The 19,780-nt window shown below is 60.3% G+C and overlaps 1 protein-coding gene across 1 annotated transcript; it reads right to left on the reverse strand.

Moving 5' to 3' along the window:
- Positions 1-64: 64 nt before the first annotated feature.
- On the reverse strand, positions 65-19,478 carry TANGO6 (transport and golgi organization 6 homolog). The gene is given in 18 exon segments (XM_040075628.1): positions 65-394; positions 993-1,106; positions 2,025-2,176; positions 4,014-4,166; positions 5,608-5,665; positions 5,825-6,304; positions 7,522-7,656; positions 10,109-10,288; positions 10,831-10,957; positions 12,379-12,555; positions 13,833-13,945; positions 15,475-15,557; positions 16,079-16,241; positions 16,695-16,819; positions 17,538-17,664; positions 18,391-18,507; positions 18,739-18,992; positions 18,995-19,478. Coding segments are annotated over 18 exon segments (3,219 nt in total). The 3' UTR covers positions 65-217.
- Between the last annotated feature and the right edge of the window lie 302 nt (positions 19,479-19,780).

Raw genomic sequence — 19,780 nt, forward strand, 5'->3', positions numbered from 1 at the left:
GGGACACGGCCACGATGGCACCCACGAGCTTTGCGTGACCCCACAGACATCACGGACACAGGGCTGAGCACGTCTCTGTTTAATCCCACGCCTCGTCCCAGCGAGGTTCCCCCCCTCCCACCGGACACCGCCAGCGGCATTCCGCAGGGCACAGCAAGCCCTTCCCCCGGGGAGCACCCCAGAGCAGGAACAGCTCATTTCCAGGGGCTCAGCCCCGCTACGGCAGCACCACGATCTTCTTCTCCAGCGTCTGCGGGGGGAACAGGACCCTCCTCACGGCGGCGTCCAGCTCCTCCAGCGCCAGCTGCGCGTGCAGCACCGCGGCGGCGTCGCGCTCGGCCGTCACCACGTGCTTCAGCAGGCGGTACAGGTCCCGCAGCACGTCCTGCAGCACCTGGGCACGGCGGGCAGGGCAGGGCAGCACCCATGGAATCCTCTCCCGCGCCTCCCCTCGGCGAGTCCCGGGCTGCCCCTTCCCCAGGACACCGCGGCACCGAGCCCCCCGTGACTCAGTTTCCCCACACGCCAGCAGCACATTGCGGCGATCCTTCGGCACAGGGGCGGCGGGGCATGCCGGGATCCTGGCTGCGGGGATTCCCGTGGGGAACTGGCTGTTTCCTCCACGGGAGCTGAGTCCCAACACGCTGTTGTTACTGGGAACTGCGGAGGGAGGCCGCAGTGGTGGAAAAACTGGGCATTTCCAAGTCAAATCAGCCATGAATAACTCCCACAGCTCCCAAGAGCTGGCAGTGCCCAGGGCACAGCCCAGGAGCTCAGAGAGACACCCCCAAAAAGCCCCACTTCCCCAGGATCTGTTGAGGGAACCCTTTAGTGGGGGATGCCCAAACTGGGAATCTCACTCCCTCGGGACTTTCCCTGGAAGCTGCTTGGGAATGAACCCTGCAGCCCCTGTAGAGCAGGGGCCCTCCCCAAGGATGCCCAGGAGCCCCTTGGCACCTGTCCCTGTCCCAGGAACAAGCAGAGGGACCCACCTCAGTGACCTTCTCACTCAGGCCCCGGAGCAGCAGCACCACCACGTGCACAGCGGCTCTTCGCACTTCAGCCTCGGGGTCTGTCCGGGCTATGGCCGTCACACAGCAGGTGACCTGTGGGGACAGGGCAGGGGGGCATCATCAAGGACCGAGAGATGCAGGGGATCCCCTCGGAGCAGCCACTGAGGTGCTGGATGTGCCGAGAACGGAGATGGGACTCCCATGCCCCGTGGGGTGCGGGCTGCGAGCAGCTCCTACCGGGGCCTGGTGCCACACGGGTGCCTCAGGAAGCTGTGTAACAGTCTGTACAGAAACCAGGCAGAGCCAAAGGAATCTAATTAAATCCCGGCAGTGACAGCCGGGAGAATTAGCAGAGCTCGCACCTTCCCAAAATAGCAGCGTGTGGCTCACTGGCATCACATCAACTGCCGGGATCCACCGGTGCCGAGCGGGAACCGAGGGGAGCAGCCCGAGTGCCAAATCCACCATGTCTCACTCCAGGAGCACCGGGGGGAGGTGAAGCTCTGGCTCCCGTGGGGCACAGACCCACCGGCTCCGGGGCTGCTGGGCCCCTGGGGGTCGGGCTCACCCCTCTGGGTGCTCACCCCAGCAGCTCTGAAGCCACATCTCACCCACAGCCTGCAGCCGGGGCGGGTGAGGGCCAGCTCCGTGATACTGATGATACTGATAACGGTAATTAAGATAACGGGAGCGTAACAAGGTGTCATTAAGCGGGAAGTGTCTTTGGCAGGCACCACTTGTGCCCCCAGGTCTCCCCTGGCAATGGCTGCCATGGGTGGAGCAGGCACCTGAAAATCAGAACCGCCCTGGTGTTTGCTTCAGGCCCCATGACTTTTATACTCCACAGTATCAGCAATTATCACTCACGTCCTTTAAGGAAATGTCCCGTTTCCATATGGAAACCTCTCATTTCCATGTGCACAGCAGCCCAACCATGTGCTAACAAACGCGCTTGTTAAGGAGAGGCCCTGTGCTCCCCCGGCAGGGTCAGGGTCAGCGTGGAGCCCGTACCTCCTGGATGATGGATCCCAGCTGGAAGCCGAGGTGCTGGCAGAGCTCGCCCAGGTTGGAGAGGCTGCTGGCCCGCAGGGCACTGTCGGGATCCCGGGCACCCCGCAGGAAGGCGCGGATCAGCGGCTCCCGGTGCTGGAACACCATGTCCCCTGCAAGGGACAGCACAGCTGCGTGTCACCAGCATGGAAAGCTTCTCGCCAAAGCCCTGGCTCCTTTGGGAACGGATGGGTTGAGCATCTGCCTTGCAACACCGCTGAAGAGCTGGATGCAACATCTGGAACGTGGCTCGTACCCCTCAGCACAGACCTTGGGGCTCTTTGGCACATTCCAGCCCTCCCATGGGGTCACGCACAGTCCAGCAAACACACCGAGTGTGAATCTCAAATTCCCACATGTCATCCAGACCCAATCCCCTGCCCCAATTAGCACACACAGGTGCTGTGGACGTGTGAGCTGCTGATGCGGGCTCAGGCCTGTGCTCAGCATCCACAACCATCCAAGGAGCGTGGTCATCCCACAGGAGCCATGCACCCCACGGTGTGGACACACCTCCTACCGGGCAGGGCCTTGAGGGGTGGAAAGAAAGCTCCAGAAGGCCAGCTGGCCCCTGAGTTCTATGTTTTTCCAGCTCTCTCAAGCTCTGGTGTCCTGCAGCAGATGGAGGCAGTGGGGTAGACACCTTGGGATGCCCCAGGATGTGGAGACAGGAATGATCCTTGTGGGCAACAGAAGCTCCCCATCACCCTGCACGTGGGGGCTCAGGGCTGGGGACTGGCACAGGGCAGCGCTGTGATGCCAAGGACGCGCTGGGAACGCATCACGCTCTGCGCCTGCATCCCAGCGCTTGGAATTGCAGCATCATGAGCAGCGCGGGGTGCTCCGAGTGGGATCCCCTCCAAAGCCAGCAATGCACCAGCCTCTGTGCCAGATGGCTCCAGGAGGGGCAGGAAACACTCCCTCTCCCCTGCTAGATAGGGAAAGCTGCTCCAGTGGGACAGAAACAGGGACAGCGATGGGCACGGGGCAGGAGGGAGGCATGACAGCCCCTTGGCAGAGCAGGAGAGCTCAGGATCACAGAGAGCCGTGGAGGATCCTGGAAGTGCCGGGTGAATCCTCGCCCTCAGATGCTGAAGCTTCTGCAACAGAAACAACGTGGAGCGATTTGTTCTATAAATACGCCGGCGAGCCGGGACGCGCCGGAGCGGCCGCCCGCGGCAGCGGCGCCGCAGCCAGCGGGGAGAGCGCGGCGGGGAACAGAACGTGCCACCATCCCCAGGGAGCTGCCAAGGGAAACCAGCCACACGGACATCATCCCGGGACTGAGGGGCTCCCAGCTGATCGCTGGAGCCCCGCAGCACACACCGGGATGCCCTGTCCCCATCCCAGCAGCGAGGGCGGATGGCGGCACAGCCTGGCGCTGATGGGATGCCACGGCTGGCAGAGCCCGGGATGCCAGCGGTGCAAGGGAACGTGGCACAGGCCACAGGAGAGGCACAGTCCCGGGGGTCAGGAGGTCCAGGCTCTTCAGGGGCATCCCCAGCCAAGGCACACAGCACCCACCTGGTGACCAGGGACCTCTGCCTGGCTGCCCCAGCACCGGCTGCCACTTCCCTGGCCATGTGCAGCTCCAGCTGTGTGCTCCCGCTGGCCAGGACTCCTTCACAGAGTCAGACAAGGCATTTTAGGACGTGTCCCAACAGCAGAGGCTGGAAAGGCCTCATCCAGGTTCTACCTCTCAGCCCGGCGTGTCCGGGCGCTTCCCAGCAGTCTCCAAGCGCGGTGCTGCCGACTGAGGGGATGGTGGGCTGCTGGCAGGACCCCTCATCCCACTGCTGCTGCTGGCAAACCCCAGCCAGCTTCTCTTTGGCTTTCGAACCCTTCCCTCCCTCTGACTACTGAAGTCCCCTGTGGGCTTTCCCCCAATAAAGGTGAGGCCAAGCAGTGCCATGGCTGCTGGCAGTGCCATGCCCAGGGCCACGGACTCACCCAGTGCCCGGGTGACACGCATCAGCACCTCGCCCAGCTTCATCCTGGTGACAGCGGCCACGGCGTCCTCTGCGCCCTGTGCCGGGCACTCGTACTGCGCCAGCAGGACGGGCAGAATCCGCTCTGGATACTCACTGGAGAGCAGGGCAATGCCTGCAGGGGAGAAAAACTGGAAAATCAGTGATTTAGCAGTTGGCAGCCGGTGTCCACTCGCTGCTGCCGGGTGATGCTCTTTGACCCAGTGGGGTCTTGTTGCACTGGGGGCAGCTGGGCACTGCAGACAAAGCTTGGGCACAGGGTCTGGTCATTGCTCCCGGCTTTTGGCCACCAGCACACGGTGCCAGCACGTCTCTGTCCGTGCCAGATTTGCCTGGCCCAGACTGGGAGCAGGATCCAGTGCGTGCTGCATACCCGCTGAATCTCCCTGGGGTTGATGAGAGATCAGATCCCAGATGGAGGGATCAAACCCTTCTCCAGCCCCAGTGCCCTCCCCTGAACACACTCCAGCCCCTCAATGTCTGTCTCATCATGAGGGGCCCAAATCTCACCCCAGGATTCCAGGTGTGATGTTCAGTACATCACTGGAGTCTGGCTCTGTGAAACCCAGCGGTGCCACAACCCCTGGCGCAGCCCCGGCCCCGCCGCTGTGACAGGGGACAATGGGGACCGGCCTGGCCTGGCCCCAGCCCTGCGCTTGGCACGGCTCGGCTCGGCACCGGTGGCGCTGCCAAGGGCCGGGTGAGTCAGTGGAAGGAACCTCATCAGGGTTAATCACCGCGGCGGCCGCGCTGCCAAACGCGCAGCAGCTGCAGCGGCGCATTAATCACCGGGACGGTTACAGCCTTTGTGCTCCAGCTGCAGGCAAGGACAGACCCGTCCCTCTCAAGACCGTACAGGCATTGGGAAGCACGGCATAAACTCCTTTCCCAGCCGCTGCCAAAGGTTACCAACCCAACGGCAGCGGTGCCAGCATTGCTGCGGGCCAGGGGAATGGCACCTCCTTTCCAGGGAACCCAGGGGACTGTGACCCTCCATTGTCACACAGGACACGCGTCACCCAGACAGGAACCACCGGCCTGCAGATCCCACGGGCAGCTGTGGGGCTGTGCTGAGTGTCCTGGAGCAAGCACTGACCTGAGGATTTCCTGGGAAGGGGTGTGAGTACTCAGGAGTCGCCACCTCGGCAGAGCCCTGAGGGAGCACCAGTGGGTCCCCCTGGTCCTGCTCCTCTGCCAGCCTCAGCTGAACAGATCCCTCTGTGGGTGCCAGGCCGGGGTGCTGGGGCTGTGCCCATGCTGTTCTGGAACTGCAGCCCCAGCCTGTGGCACAGCCCTGGCACAGGGATTGTCACCAGCTCCAGGGAGTAAGAATAACTGGGAGATGAAGTCTCCAGCTTCAGGAACTCGGCATGGAGCCCACGTGTGGCCCCAGGCTTGATGGAACAGCACAAAGCCACAGTCTGGCAGGGCAGGAGATGCCAAGCCCTCAGCCTGGCCATGGCTCTCCCATTCTTCACTCCCATGGCCAAGAGCCCCCAAAGCACAAAACCTTCCCTGACAAAGCGCTGGCGCTCGCCCCAACACGCACAGCTCACCTTGGATGGCTGAGAGGTAGACAAAGGCGTCCTCGTGCCGCACATTCTCCAGAAACACCTGGAAGGAAGGAAAGTGCCATCAGCAGTGACCCTGGCCTCCAATAACTGTGACCATCTCCAGCCTGATGGCACATTCGGCACCAGCTCTGCTGGCGGGGGACACAGCAGGGGACTGGAACCAAGGCAAGGGACAGGGACCACCGCAGGGGCCCGGTACCTGCAGCAGCTTCTCCTGAAGCCGGAGCGCCTCTGGATCCCGCTGGCTGACCAGGCTGGCGAGGCGGCGCAGGGCGGCCGCCCGGCTGGGGGGCTGCGGGTCGTAGGCCGACACCAGCAGCTCCCGCAGCCCGGCCGGCGCCAGGCTGTGGGCACGTGGGGCTGCAGAGGCACCGGGGGCACCGGGCTCACGGCGCGGGCTCTGCTCCCGGCTCCCGTGCCTGCGATCCCCGCCAGGCGACGTGGGGCCGGGGGCTCTGCCGGGAGCGCCAGCGGGGCTCTGCGCTCCCACGCCAGGCCTCCCGCCCAGCACGCCGCGGGCAGCGGCGCCCACCGCGCCGGGGGAGCAGGCGCCGTGCGTGCAGATGGCGATGCGCAGGTCCGAGGCCAGCTCCTGCGTGAGGGGCTCGGGGTAGGTGTGGGACAGCTCCTCCAGCAGCGGCACCAGGCGCTTCAGCACCACAAAATCGCTGGATTTGAGCTGGGGAGGGAGAGGAGAAGGGCTGGCACCAATGGAACGAGGGTTCACTCCCTGGGATGCTCCCAAGGGTAGGCATGGGGCAGAGGGGTGAGGAGCCCCAGAGCCCCGTCCCCAGCTCGTGAGCTGGGCTCTGGGCACCACGAGCTCCTCTCGGCCCAGTGCCAATCCCAGCCCTGGCAGCGGCCACGGGAGAAGGTGGGAAGTGCATGAACCTGAAGAACAACAGTGTCTGGGTCTGGGGGCCAAGCCAGGGACATCCCTGTGCCAGATCTGCCATCAGTCCTGCCTGGAAGGACGCTTCCAGCACAGCAGCCATGACCTGTCCTGGGCTGGAGAAGCTCCTGCCCTAATCTGGATTTAACTGCTAAAATCTGGGATGTGAGGCCTGAAAAAGGGTGCTTTAGCAGAGATTTTGGAGAATTGCATAAAACCCCTTGCCTGCTGAAACCCAAACAGTTCTGCAGCTACTTCCAAAACTTTTCACATTCCATTTTCCAAATTATGTCACTCCCATTAACACAAAAGTGGGAGAAGGAGCTCGCCTGGGAGGGGCCCACAGCAGCCACAAGACTCTGCTGTTAACTTCTGAACTACAGTTCTTCCCCCAGTGTAAGAAATTTAGCAATAAAAGACAATAAATGATCTTTTTCTGTTAACAGCTCGATTTTCCTCAGGGCAAATCCAGGGATGAAGCAACCCCAGAAACTCAGTGATGGCAGCACGTTAACGGATGTGCCATTGTCCCCCATGGCAGCTCCACTGAGTGACACAGAGCTCGTGCATATATAGGTGTTACAAGGTAACTGAGAGATATAAATAACAATATAAATATGCATAAAATGTAAATATCAAAATGTAAGGGGATTTTCAAGGGTACAGCCCACGCGGGAAGCTCACAATGCTCCGCAGCCAGAGCCTGTGACCGTGCGGGGATGCAGAGGGTGCAGCGCTGGCATTTAAAGATGCTGTACGTAACCGCACTGCTCTGCCAGTGCCTTTTTAGGAGAGATTTTAAATCAGTTAACTGGGCTCTTGGGGGTGCCCTGCTCAGATTGAATCCTTGGTCAGCACCCCGGCACTGCCCCAAGGGAAATAATTACACGTATCTCTCTCTCTCTACCTATTTACAGCCAGGGCACCCGGCGGTGCCACAGCCGGGCATGGCGGTGCCCAGCTCCCCACCCCACACCCACCGAGGCCGCGGCTTCGCCCCTCACCTGGACGGCCCCGCCGAGCACGGCGGCCACGAGCCCCATGGCCATGGCGAGGGTCTGCGCCTCGGCCGCCGCGCCGGGGCCCCGCGCAGGGTGGGCGCAGGCGCGGCGCAGCACGGCCGCCAGGAACTCCTGCACCTGCCAAGGGAACGGCCGTCAGCAGCAGCGAGAGCACGGGGCACCTCCCCTGCGGCTCCCGCTGCCTCCGCGCCCGGCACGACCCCACGGGGGTTCACGGCGTGGGATTGTCGGGGCGTCCGTGCTCGGCCAGGAGCTGGACTCAAGGATCCCTGTGGGGCCCTTCTAATTCACAGTACTTTGGGATTCTGTAAAACTCTTCCCATTTTCCTCCTGTTGCCGCCACCCCAATCCCAGTGTGGGCTCAGCCAAGTCACGTCCACAACTGGGACAAGGTGATGGTTAAACTGGTGGGGTCCCTCAGCAGCAGAAGCCCCCGTGGGGCTGGAGGAACAAAGGGATGCCAGCTCCATCTCTGCCTCCTGCCTGGCTCCACCGCAGGATGGAAGCTGGGAAGGCAACTGGGATATTCCCAAAGGGAAGCTCAAGGTGGGTCTGTATGGAATTGCCCTAAGTAAAGGCTTGGAAATTCCAGAGCCAAGGAGCCCCAGCCGCTGTCCACAACTCCCCATACCAGCCTCCCCCTTACCCAGCACAGCTGACACTCCAGCTGGGCCATTTCCCGTGTTCTCACTTTGTGATTTTTCCTCACAATATTTATATTCCACATGTAACGATCCTGCCTGGATGGCATTGGCCTTCTGCACACTTGGCACCAACACCTTTGATCCCACAGGCTTCCTGCCCTCCTAACAGATCCTGAAATTAGGGAGTCGATGTTCCCCATGCCTTATCTTCTCCCAGACGAGCCTGGGAAGGGTTTGGATCAGGGTCATTCCTACCTAGCAGGTGTGTTGCAAAAGAGGAGGAACTATTGTTTTTCTTCTTCAGAAAACAAAGCACGGGGGCAACAAGGTCCTGTTGCACCAAATTCCAAACTTCCACCCCCAGTGCACTGGGTGCAGGCAGCATTTCCTCCTCAGCTGCCAGATTCCTTAAGCACATCCCTTAAGTGAAGAGGGAGGCTGTGGAAAAAGGCTTTGGAAAAGGCCGCACAAAAGGCTCAGGTACCTGCTGGGATAATTATTCCAGAGATGAAATTCCATCAAACAGCAAGTAAGTAAAAAAAAAAAAAAAAAAAAAAAAAAGGAATATTTGCCCTCACAACACAGTGACACAAAAGCTGGAGGGGTTGAAATTATATTTAATATTAAAAAAAAAAAAAAGGAAAATTGTGAATAAATAACAGTAGATTGCAACTAAGAAAAAATTAAAACAAAAAAAATCCAGAAAAATATTTTGAAGTGGGAGGGGAAAAAAATTGAAAAATAAAACACTGGGGCGGCACAGTTGTGTCTCAGACAGGAGGAGAGAATTCTTGGTGCAGTGAGGAAATCAAGTTGACCTTGGTTACGGAGGAGAATATGTAAATAAAACAAATGAGCACTTGGGGGGGGCACAGCGGCTGCTGCTCCTGGGCTCCAGCTTCGGAAGGATGGATCCCACTTGCTCCCACCCCATTAGGGGAACCCCACACTGCAGAACCTGCTCAAAGCCTGTCCCTGTCCCCGTCCCAGCCCGGGGCCTCCCTGAAACACAACCCCAGGCAGGGGGATAATGGATTTTTTTGTCTGGATTTCTTTGGTGGTGGGTTTTTATCCCAGAGTCCCAGCTGGACCCTGGAACCTGGCAAAACCCCTCCCCATTTCCCAGCCCGACTCTGTGCCCGGCGGGCGGGTGTGATGGGGAGGCAGGTGGGGACAAAGCGCCGCTGGCTGTGTCCCCTCTGCTGCTGAGCACACAAAGGCTCCTTTGTCCCAAAGGAAACGTGAGGAAACCTGCGAGCCGCGACCGCCCCTGCCCACGGCAGCACCGGGAGCTGGCATGGCTGGGGCACTGGGGGAGAAACGGCAAGAAAAAAACAGGATGAGGAAGTTAAAAGACACCGGATCTGCAGGGGATCTGCAGGGGATCCACACGGGAATGCCACGCTGCCCTCAGTGTCCAGCTGCCTTCCAAACTGGCACAACCAAACCCATCCAGGGCGGGTGCAGGGGGAAAGATTTTAAAAATCCCTTTTGGGATCAGAGTCAAGGGGCCCCACTGGCCTTTGAAATTGCAAATATTTAATAAATTTGGTACTGCCCATTCATGAATGTAAGAGCACAGTTATGCCCGCATCCAACCTGGCCTTGGGCACTTCTAGGGATGGCACAGCCACAGCTTCTCTGGGCACCCTGTGCCAGGGCCTCATCACCCTCACAGGGAGGAATTTCTTCTCTATATCCCTTCTAACCCTCGCCTCTGTCAAGGGGAAGCCATTCCCCTTTGTCCTGTCACTCCAGGACCTTGTACGAAGCTCTCCAGCTCTCTTGGAGATCCTTTAGGCACTGGAAGTTTCTCTAAAGATCACTCTGGACCCTTCTCTTCCCCAGGCTGAGCAATCCCAACTCCTTCAGCCTTTGCTCCTGGAAGTGTTCAGCCGATCCCCCCGGGCTCTGCCACGACCAACCTGCACAATGTCAGTGAACACGGTGTCCGAGACGCCCTCGCACAGCGCGGCCACGAGCTGCAGGACCAGCAGCTTCCTCCCCTGCCTGGCCTGGTGCTGCTCCAGCTCCAGCAAACTCCCTCCAGGCTCCTCAGCCGGGTTTGGAGCCGCCTCGTCCTCGGCAGCCACCTGAGTCAGCTCCTGCCGGGAAGGGAGCGCGGGGCACGGAGAGGCAGCGGTTAAACACCGGGAGCCAGCGCCAGGAACGGCAGATGACTCCTCACAGCACCACCACCACCTTCCAGCTGGTAGATGAAGGTTTCCAAGAGCTGTCCACAGCTCCTGGGTGTCCCAGCCCTATCCCCTCCTGTGACTTTGGGCTGGGGCACAAAATTCCAGCCCAGGCCAGGCCTGGAGGGAACCGTGGGGGGCTCCAAGGGAGATCAAAGGAAGCAGGTACGGGGCCCTTCTTCTACAGCCAAGAAAGCAACAGGGATTATTCCCAGCCTCCAACACACTTCAGACACGCTCCTGCTGTTAAAACAGCCCAGGGGGATGATGAGGGTTAACCCCTTCAGGGACAGGGCTGCTCCCACTCCTTGGCTTCCCACCCAGCACACAGGGCTGCTCCAGCACATGCTGTACCCCAGGACACACCGGGGGATGATCCCCCTTTTGCCTTCTGCCTGTCCAGGGAACCCCTTCCCGCAGGTGTGCCCCAACCAGGGACTGGCTGCCCTCACCTTCAGGCAGTGGATGAAGAAGTCTCCGGCCAGACCGCTCTTCTGGCAGTGGGACAGGAGCTCCACCAAGCTCTCCACATGGCACTGCTCCAAGGAGATCTTCTGGTAAAGGGCCTCATCTTCATCACTGGAACAGGTCACTGTATCACCAGCACAAACACACCCAGAACCCCCTGACAGCCAGACTCCAGGGCACGGTGAAATCCCAGCCTGCATTTCCCTGGAAGCCTTCCTTCCCAGCACTTCCCAGCAGAGCCTGGAGGCAGCTGAGCCAAACATTGCCCAGGTCATTTGGGCTCTGCTTATTAACTAACCTGCACTCATTAACAGAAACCACGAGCCCCAAACACATATTCCATCCAGCCCGTAAGCAACAGGATTAGTGCTGGCTAAGTTAGGCAGCGGTCAGAGCTGTGGCAGCAGGGGCATGGGCAGAGCCAGGGCCAGGATGGAACAAGTTTAAAGTAGTCCCAGCTTAAGCAAGGCAGAGCTGCTTCTAATTCTGGCCTTCCAGTAACTAAAGAGAGTTTATAAAAAGGCTGGGACTTGGAACAAGGGTGTGGAGTGACAGGACAAGGGGGAATGGTTTCCCATTGACCAAAGGTGGGTTAGATGGGATAATGGGAAAGAATTCTTCACTGGGAGTATGGGGAGGCTCTGGCACAGGGTGCCCAGAGGAGCTGTGGCTCCCCATCCTTGGAAGTGCTCCACACCAGGTTGGACAGGACTTGGAACAACCTGGGAATAGTGGAAGGTGTCCCTTCCCATGGCAGAGGGTGGAACAAGATGAGCTTCAAGGTCTCTTCCAACCCAAAGCAGCTGGTAATCCTAACTCATGAATAGCATGAAAAGAAGCCAAACCAAACGTATTTGTGGGGATTTTGCTGCAGGTGCTCCCAGCTCCCCTGGGCACAGCTGTGCCTCTGCCTGCCCCACAGCGCTGCCCTGGGCCCTCCTGCCAGCTCAGAGCCCCTCTCTCTAAACCCAGCCTCCTGCTGCGGGACATCCCGGCCTGCGTGGCTGGAGACTAAAGGCTGCAGTTAATTCCCAGCATGGCCAGCTCTGCCTCTGCTTAGACACCATCTGCCCACGCCAGAGGGGCTCCGCAATGCTGGCACTGCCACGTCTGTGCTGTGACTGTGCCACCTGTGCCCGAGGGACGCTGCTCACTGTGGCACCAGACAGGCTCGGGATGGAGGTCGGAAGCTGAATTTGGGGGGTGTTGAGATGGGAAACGCAGATCCCATTGCCAGACTTTGCACAGGCAGGGCTCAGGAGTCAGGAAAAGTGGGCAGGGAGTGCACACCAACGCTCAGGTGCAGCTTGGTGCTTTTTGGGGCTGGAAGTCAGAGCTCTACCCCATATGCAGGGAACCTGGGGGCTATCTTGGCTCTGGTATCTGTGTGGAAGCATCACCTGCCTGAGCTCGAGGGGCTGAGACCCCGTGGGATGGAACTGGCAGCCCCCTGCTTGCCCAGGCTCTCTGCCAGGCTTCCCTGGACAGCTCTGGGTGCTGAGTGACCCAGGGGACCGTCCCACAGCACTCACCTGATGGTTTCCCCCACGACGACGGCAGCACCGCCCTCGCTGCCCGCACGGAGCTGGCACTGCGGGTGCAGGGTGGGCACGTGGCTGCTCAGCCTGGCCAGACCCTCCAGCACAGCCAGGGACTGCTGCCGCTCTGCCTTCTCCAGGAACCACAGCAGGATGTCCTGGCACGGGGAGCTGCCAAGGAGAAAGGAGCCGGTGGTGACTTTGCTCTGCCCACCCCACCTTCCCTGCACGCGTTTTGGGATGAGGGACACGACCGGAGTGCCCCGGAGCGGCCGTGGGCTTTCCCTGGGATGCTCCAGCTCCTGGCTCTGGCAGCTGAACGGATTTGTGCCTGTTTCTAAGGGGATCAGCAGCACATCCTGCCCTTCTGGCGTTCCCAGATGGAAGGATTTGGGTTCCTCCACACTTCAGGCTGGCAAGGAAGCACCGTGAACACCCCTGGCACGCCCTGCCTGCGCCTCACAACGAGGTGACAAGGGCTGGTGGCAGTGCCAAGGGAGAGGAGGAAGGAGCCGGGAGCACTGAGGTGGCATGGGGAGCCCTGCCAAGGAAAGAAGCAGGTTAATGAGGTGAAGCAGCCACGCCGGGCTGTGCCAGGGGTCTGGAAACCCGAACACTTCCAGGCAGCTGCGGGTTCAGTCATCCCTGCCAAATTCCTTAGCAAAGGAAGCAGCGACTGCTGGCCCAGCAGCAGCATGAACTTGGCGCGTTCCACCAGCTTGTCACGGCACTCGCTGCTCTCTGAAGTGATTAACGAGGCCTTTAGTAACAGCGGAGACCGTGTCTACACACACCTTATAGGGAAAGCCTCCACACGCCAGGATCACCAGAGCACTGTGCAACCCCACCAGGAATGCTTTTACCAGGCTGGTCCTAAGTCCAGGGAAAGCCTTGGGGGAGCAAGGACAGAGGAGAGCCAGCACCTGGTCACCCCTGTCCATGCCACGACTGGCACATGTGGCACTTCCCACTGCACATCAGTCACGGGGAGCTGGGCATGGTATGGGGGATCAGCTGCTGGGGGCAGGTCCTGATTGTACCACAGGAGAGAGATCCCAGGTTGCAGAACGATCCTGTACTTCCAAGAGGCAGTGCTTGAAGTGTTTTTCCAGTTTTTATGCTGTTTGTAGATCACCACCTCCATCCATGGACAATCACAACCCTGCCCTAGGCAGAGCCACCCCGTGCTCCTGAGGACACACTCACCTCTGCACGGAACGTTCTGGCTTCAGGGAACACAAAACCTAACGTGAGAACAGCTCCCTTGGGCACAGGCCGCCAGCGAGGTCGTGTGCCCTGCCTGGGGTTACTGCCTGCTTGGAATGAGAGTGCTTTGGGATGAGAGGATGGATCTCTGCTCCTGCCTGTGCCCTGAGCGTGGCTGTTGGAGGCGGGCAGAGCCCAGCAGATGAAACCCCAGCAGAAGCCGAGTACAAACCCTCCCTTACCGTAAGTATGACACATTCTGCTTGGCGAAGGAATAGAGGGAAAAAACCACTCCCAGGACTGACTGCAAGGATCCCAGCAGCAGGCTCGAGCTGTCATTCCCAACCACATACACCTACGGAGAGAAGGGCCCAGGAAAGGGAGTCAAACACCTGCATGGGGCAGAGGGACTTCAGGAACACATCTGTGCACAGGGCAGCTATCAGGGAGGATGGTGGAGGGTTCTCAGCCTCTTCCTTCACTCTGGAGGCTGTCTTCCCTGATTATTCCTATTCCATTCCCTATTAAAACCCGCCTTCAGCACCATCTTTCTCCAAGAATTTGCTTAACCACAGCAGGGCTCCAAGCTACAGGAAGGTTGCAGCCAGCTATTTGGGAAGTCTGCTGCTTAGGAGTAAGGTCCTGCTTTACCCTGGGATGCAACAGGCCCCCTGGAATGAGCAAATCTTCATTGAATTACTGTAAATCTCAAACACAGAGATCAGGGCAGCTGGGCTAGGGGGTGCTGAGCAGAGGCACTGGGCTGCTCAGGCTCTGGGGGGACTGCAGAGGCTCTGGGAATGGTGTTGGTGCTCAGGGGGAATTACAGGGGCTCAGGGGAGGGTTGTAAGGGGCTCGGAGGCGGTGGCACAGCCCTGCTCCCCTCACCCAGCACCCTCCCAAGAAGCTGAGAAACGGTCCCCACAGGCCCTGCCCTGCTCCACTGATGCACACAGACCTGTTTCCCTGCGCTAATCCCCATGGAGCCATTCCTCCTCCCCAGACCCTTGTGTACACAAAGCCTCCCGACGAAGCCCCAAGGATGGTTTCTCACTAAGCATCAAATGACACTTGCTAGGCAGGAAAACCCCCCCAAACCTGGGGTCCCCACACTAATCTGGCTGCTGTCAGGCCCCCAGCACTCTGCCATTAAGGAGGGACCCACCCCAACCCCCCCAGCACTGCTCTGGGAGGGAGCAGCCCTCCAGACCGGTCTCTGCCTGCCAGCCAGTTACAACAGATCATTACTGGGAAAATAGACAACAATCCCAGCATTTAAGAGCTTAGCCTGCCCCGGGGCATGCCAGGAAGCAAGTCACCAGCTTCTGAAATTTGAATTCCTGGGCTGGAGATGTCCTTCTGGGTTGGAACGTGCAGCAGGAAGCTGCTGGAGCCTGCAGCGTGGCACTGGGATTACTGGTGGGAACAGGAGGAAATGGAGTAACGAGGGGAGGTGTCACAGGAGAGGCCTCCACAAAAAGCCCTCATCCTTCACAGGAAGCACAAGGATGGACCTTGCCAATCCCTCAAATGGCAGAACAAAGATCTGTGCTCCAAGGAAAGCTTAGAGCTCCTTGGAGCGCCTAAGGGGGCTCCAAGAGGGTGGGAGACGGACTTTGGACAAGGACCTGGAGTGACAGGACAAGGAGCAATAACTTCCAGCTGCAAGAGGGTGGGCTAAATGGGATACTGGGAAGGAATCCTTCCCTGTGAGGGTGGTGAGGCCCTGGCACAGCCCATGTGGAGGCTGGGGTACTCCTGCAATGATGATCAGACAACTGAGCATGACTGCAGGAGACACTGGGTTTGTGTGACTCAACACACACTGAACTGCTCACCAGGTCTCAAACCAGCTCTTTTTCTCACCCAAAGCAGACACAGTACCTTGAGCATATCTTCCACACAGCTGCCCAGCTCTGCCTCTGGCACCAGCACGGCCCCTGCTGTCAAATCCTCCAGTGCCAGCTCTGAAAGCAAAGGGGAGCGACATGAGCCTCCCAAAACAGCCCAGAGCCCCAGCAGCAGAACTGCCCCACCACTCCCTGCACGCAAAAGCACTTCCACAGCTCCCTTCCCTCGCCATGAGAACAGACCAGCCCTCATTAGCCATACTAATTGTGCTGCAGTGTTGCAAACCCCCAAGGACACGTGGATATCAACACAGACCACAACTGCATTATGGATGATTCCCCAGAGAGCTGCTGGTCAGTGTGGGGAACCAGCGGCTTCCGTCTGGAAGCCCAGAACAAGGATGTCAGACTGGGAGAGGCTCCCAAGGAACACGGGACAGAACAAAACCGCTCAGCTTCCACGCTGCAGTATCTGGACTCAAGTAGGAGTAAATACAGTGTACCCAGACAAGCTGACAGAGCCAGCACAGAGAGCTGGGCTCCCACACTCCACAACCTGGCTGCCAGCCTGAGAAAATTCAGCTGGGATGACAAAAACCAGTGAGGAGCGAAAGCCAGACCCTTCCCCACGCAGGTACCTGCGGCCTCGGAGCAGCGGCGGAGCGGTGCCAGCAGGGGCTGGAGCAGGTGCCTCTCTGCCAGCTGCGGCTGCTCCTTGGCCATGGTGAGCAGCGTGGTGGTGGCCACACGCTGGAACTGCCGTGCAGCTGCTTTGTCCTGGATGTGCAGCAAGTCCAGGATCTGCAAGGAAAAAGAAACGAGGATCAGCACCCCCTCAGAGGGGACAGCCCGGCGCCTCGCAGCGACCATGGAGGCGCCCATGTGCTGCTCTGCTGGGCAGCTGGCATGACATTCCATGTGTGGAAGAGCCAGCGTCCCTCCCACGCACCAAGGATACATTTCTGGGCTCAAACCAGGAGCCTGCACCACTCCCAGAGCCAAAGGCTGGAAGCAAGAGCTACACACAGAGCTCTGCGTAGCACAGTGCCAAGTACCTCGTGTGATCAGACAACATCATCCAGCATGTCAATAAAACATGGAAAATTCAAGAGTGGAAATGTCCCACTGCCAGAAAAACATGTCCACGTTGTGCTGGCTTGAGCCAGGCCACGCTGAAGCAAAAGGAACAGCCCCAGCACCCTCCAAGCCAGGAGCTGGCTCCGCATTCCCCAGCAGAGGGGACGAGGGACTTACCTGGGGGCACACCTGTCTGTAGTAGTCCTCGAGGGACAGGCACTGCTGTGGGCAGGCAGCCAGGATCTTCCCAACTGCATCGCACTTCTTCCAGTCCAGAGCTGCTGCTTCAGCACCAGCACCACCTACAACAGCAGCAGAAATCCTGGGTCAGCTCCGACACACGGCCAGCTCTGGCTGAAGCCAGGTGTTCCTAGCCAAAAATTAGGTTTTTCGCTTTTATTGCTCTTGTTAAACCAAGCATCTTTCAGGAGACACCTGAACTTAAGGACAGAAAGGGGAAAATCGCTGTGCAAGAGCTCTGATAATGGAAAACATCTCCTACAGCCAGGTGGGTGAGCCAAAATGTGGGGAGAGGTTGTGCTTGGATGGTTGGAGTTGGCCGGATGAGATTTTGGCACTAAAAACTTGGGATTCAGCTTGTGGAGAGCAACAGCTTCCCCCTCCAGCAGGACATGGAGAGCAGGGGATGGGATGGGTCTCACTGTCCCTACAGCTTTCACAGCCCAGTGCCCAGGATGGCTCCCACAACACTGGCATTGGCACAGGGCACTCCTCAGGACTGATCCCACTCTGCACACACACGAGGTGTGACCCTCATTGAGACACAAAGAGCATAAATGGGCTTGGAGTCCTCCAGTGTGGCCCTCAAACATACGTGCATCCCAAATTGCAGCAGTTTGGGAGCTCAGCGCAGTCAGAGGCAAAGTCTGTGTGCCACCACATCACCTCAGCCCGGCACGAGCCGGTTCCTACATCCAGCTCTTGTGGCTCTCTTCTGGGATAAACAGTCTCAAGGCACCTCTGAACCTGTGATGCTGGGACCCAGAGCCCCCCACTCACCGTCTGTGCCCTCCAAGACACCCCGAACCACGGCCTGCACCCCGCCAGGCCTCAGCAGCCTCTCAGAGAGCAGGTGCCCGCAGAGCCGCCGCAGCCAGGCCGGAGCTGCCCCGGCACCCGGAGACCTCTGGAAGGGAGCAAAGGAGCAGGGTAAGGAACGTATTTGCACACACCTGTGCCAACCCCACCTCTGGGCAAACAGCCCCTGCTCTGACAGAGAGCACAGGACACAGACAGGCTTTGAATTGCTGTTGTCCATCAGCATATAGCAACTCAGGAACTAATGAGAAAGGTCAGCCCTCAGGGGCTTAGCATGCTGTTCCATCCCTGGAAGTGTCCAAGGCCAGGGTGGATAGTGGAAAGTGTCCCTGCCCACGGTAAGGGGTGGAATGAGATGAACTCTGAGCTCCCTTTCAGCCCAAGCCATTCTGAGATTCTATGATTCTATTAAAGGCATTATCCCATGGGGACTTCCCTAAAACAACACTTAAGAGATTTCCCATCTCCTCCTCTCCAGGAGGCTTTGGAACAGCCCCAGAGAGCAGCAGGTGCTCTGTGTCATCCCCAGAGTGGAGAGGGTGAGGTTTGGAAGAACAGAGGTTGTGCTTGGCTGGGCACGGAGGATGTGGGTGCCAAGCCAAGGTGGCACGCGTGGTGATGACAGTCCCTGACACACCCTCACCCCGCTCCTGCACAGCAGGGCTGGAATGGCACACACCCAGCAGCCTCGCCAGCACTCGGGGACTGGTTTTTAAGGTGTAAGAACATTTCCAGAAGAGCAGCACAGTCGGAGTGTGAGAACCACGGGGGTAAGGAACCCTGAAAGCTCCGTGCCGGGCATGGCCTCGGGTACCTGCTTGGGCTGTCCCTGCAGGATGAGCAGCTGCTGCACCGCCAGCGGCTGGTAAACACGGTCCAGGATGTCCCTCAGGGCTTCCCGGCACTGCGCTCGCTCCGCTTCCGAAACGCCCTGGAATAAAAACATACCAGGGCTGTTGAGAACGGCTTGGCTGGGCACTAAAGCCCGGGGCCCGACGGTGTGCCGGTGCCCTGCAGCGCCCGGCCGGGCTCCGTGCCTCCCGTTCTTTCTCTCACATGGGGCACGGCGGGCGGGACACGGGCGGGACAGCCCGAGGAGCTCGGCCGGACACCCACACCAGCACCGGGGAGCGGGGACACCGGGTGCGAGCGTCGCACGGACCTGGCAGAGAGCGGCGGGGCCGTGTCCCAGCCCGCAGAGCCCGGAGAGCAGCAGACGGAGGTGCCGGGCGAGCAGCGGGGCGCCCAGGGCCGGCAGCCGGGCCAGCTCGACCAGCGCGGTCACGGCGGCGAACAGCCGGGCCCCGCGGGTGCCGGGCGGCGGCCCCAGCCCCGGCCCCGGCCCCGGCCCCGGCCCGAGCCCCGGCGGCAGGTGCGGCAGCAGCCCCAGCCCCACGGCGGCCCGCAGCGCCCTCGCACCGCCCGCTCCTGCCCCACGCTCAGCGTGTCGGCGCCGGGCGGCGGCGGCGCTCCGGGGGCGGCGGGGGCGGCGGGGCCGGCGGCGAGCGCGGCCAGGCGCTCCTTGAGGCACAGCAGCAGCGCCAGCAGCCCGCAGGCCGCCGCCCAGCCCGGCTCCGCGCCCGCCGCCCCGGCCGCCAACGCCGGCGCCTGGGACAGCACGGCCGCCCGGAGCCGGCGCAGCGCGGCCCAGCCCGCTGCCCGTGACAGCCGCTCCTCCAGCGCCGCCGCGTTCCTGCGCAGCGTCTCCGGGCACAGGGCGGGCTCCGGGCCGGGCTCGGCAGCGCTGTCGCCATCACTGGGCGGCCCCAGCAGCAGCTCCAGCGCCTCCACCACACAGCTCGGCTCCGGCGCCGGGTCGCCCGCCATGTCGGCCCTGCACTCAGTGAGCGCCGCCATGCTGGGAAGGTCAGGGGAAGGGGAGGGGCCGCCGCCGGCCGCCATGATGGGGAGGGCGCGTGAGGGGAGGGGCTCGCGCTGCTTGCCGCCATCTTGGGGAGGTCGGGTCGGGAATGGGCGGAGAGAGGGCCCGGAGAGCCGGGGCGGGCCTGGGGACACGGGTGGAGGGACGGGAGCGGGGAACGGCTTCCCTCTGCCCCACGGCGGCGTGAGGCGCGAGAGGGGGAAGGAATCCTGCTCATTCGAGAGTGACGAGGCCCTGGCACTTGCCCAGAGCAGCTGTGGCTGCCCCATCCCTAGAAGTGTCCCAGGCCAGGTTGGACGCTGGAGCTTGGAGCAGCCTGGGA

The sequence above is a fragment of the Hirundo rustica genome, chromosome 11 (assembly GCF_015227805.2).
Source record: "Hirundo rustica isolate bHirRus1 chromosome 11, bHirRus1.pri.v3, whole genome shotgun sequence".
In the NCBI taxonomy this organism is placed as follows: Eukaryota; Metazoa; Chordata; class Aves; order Passeriformes; family Hirundinidae; genus Hirundo; species Hirundo rustica.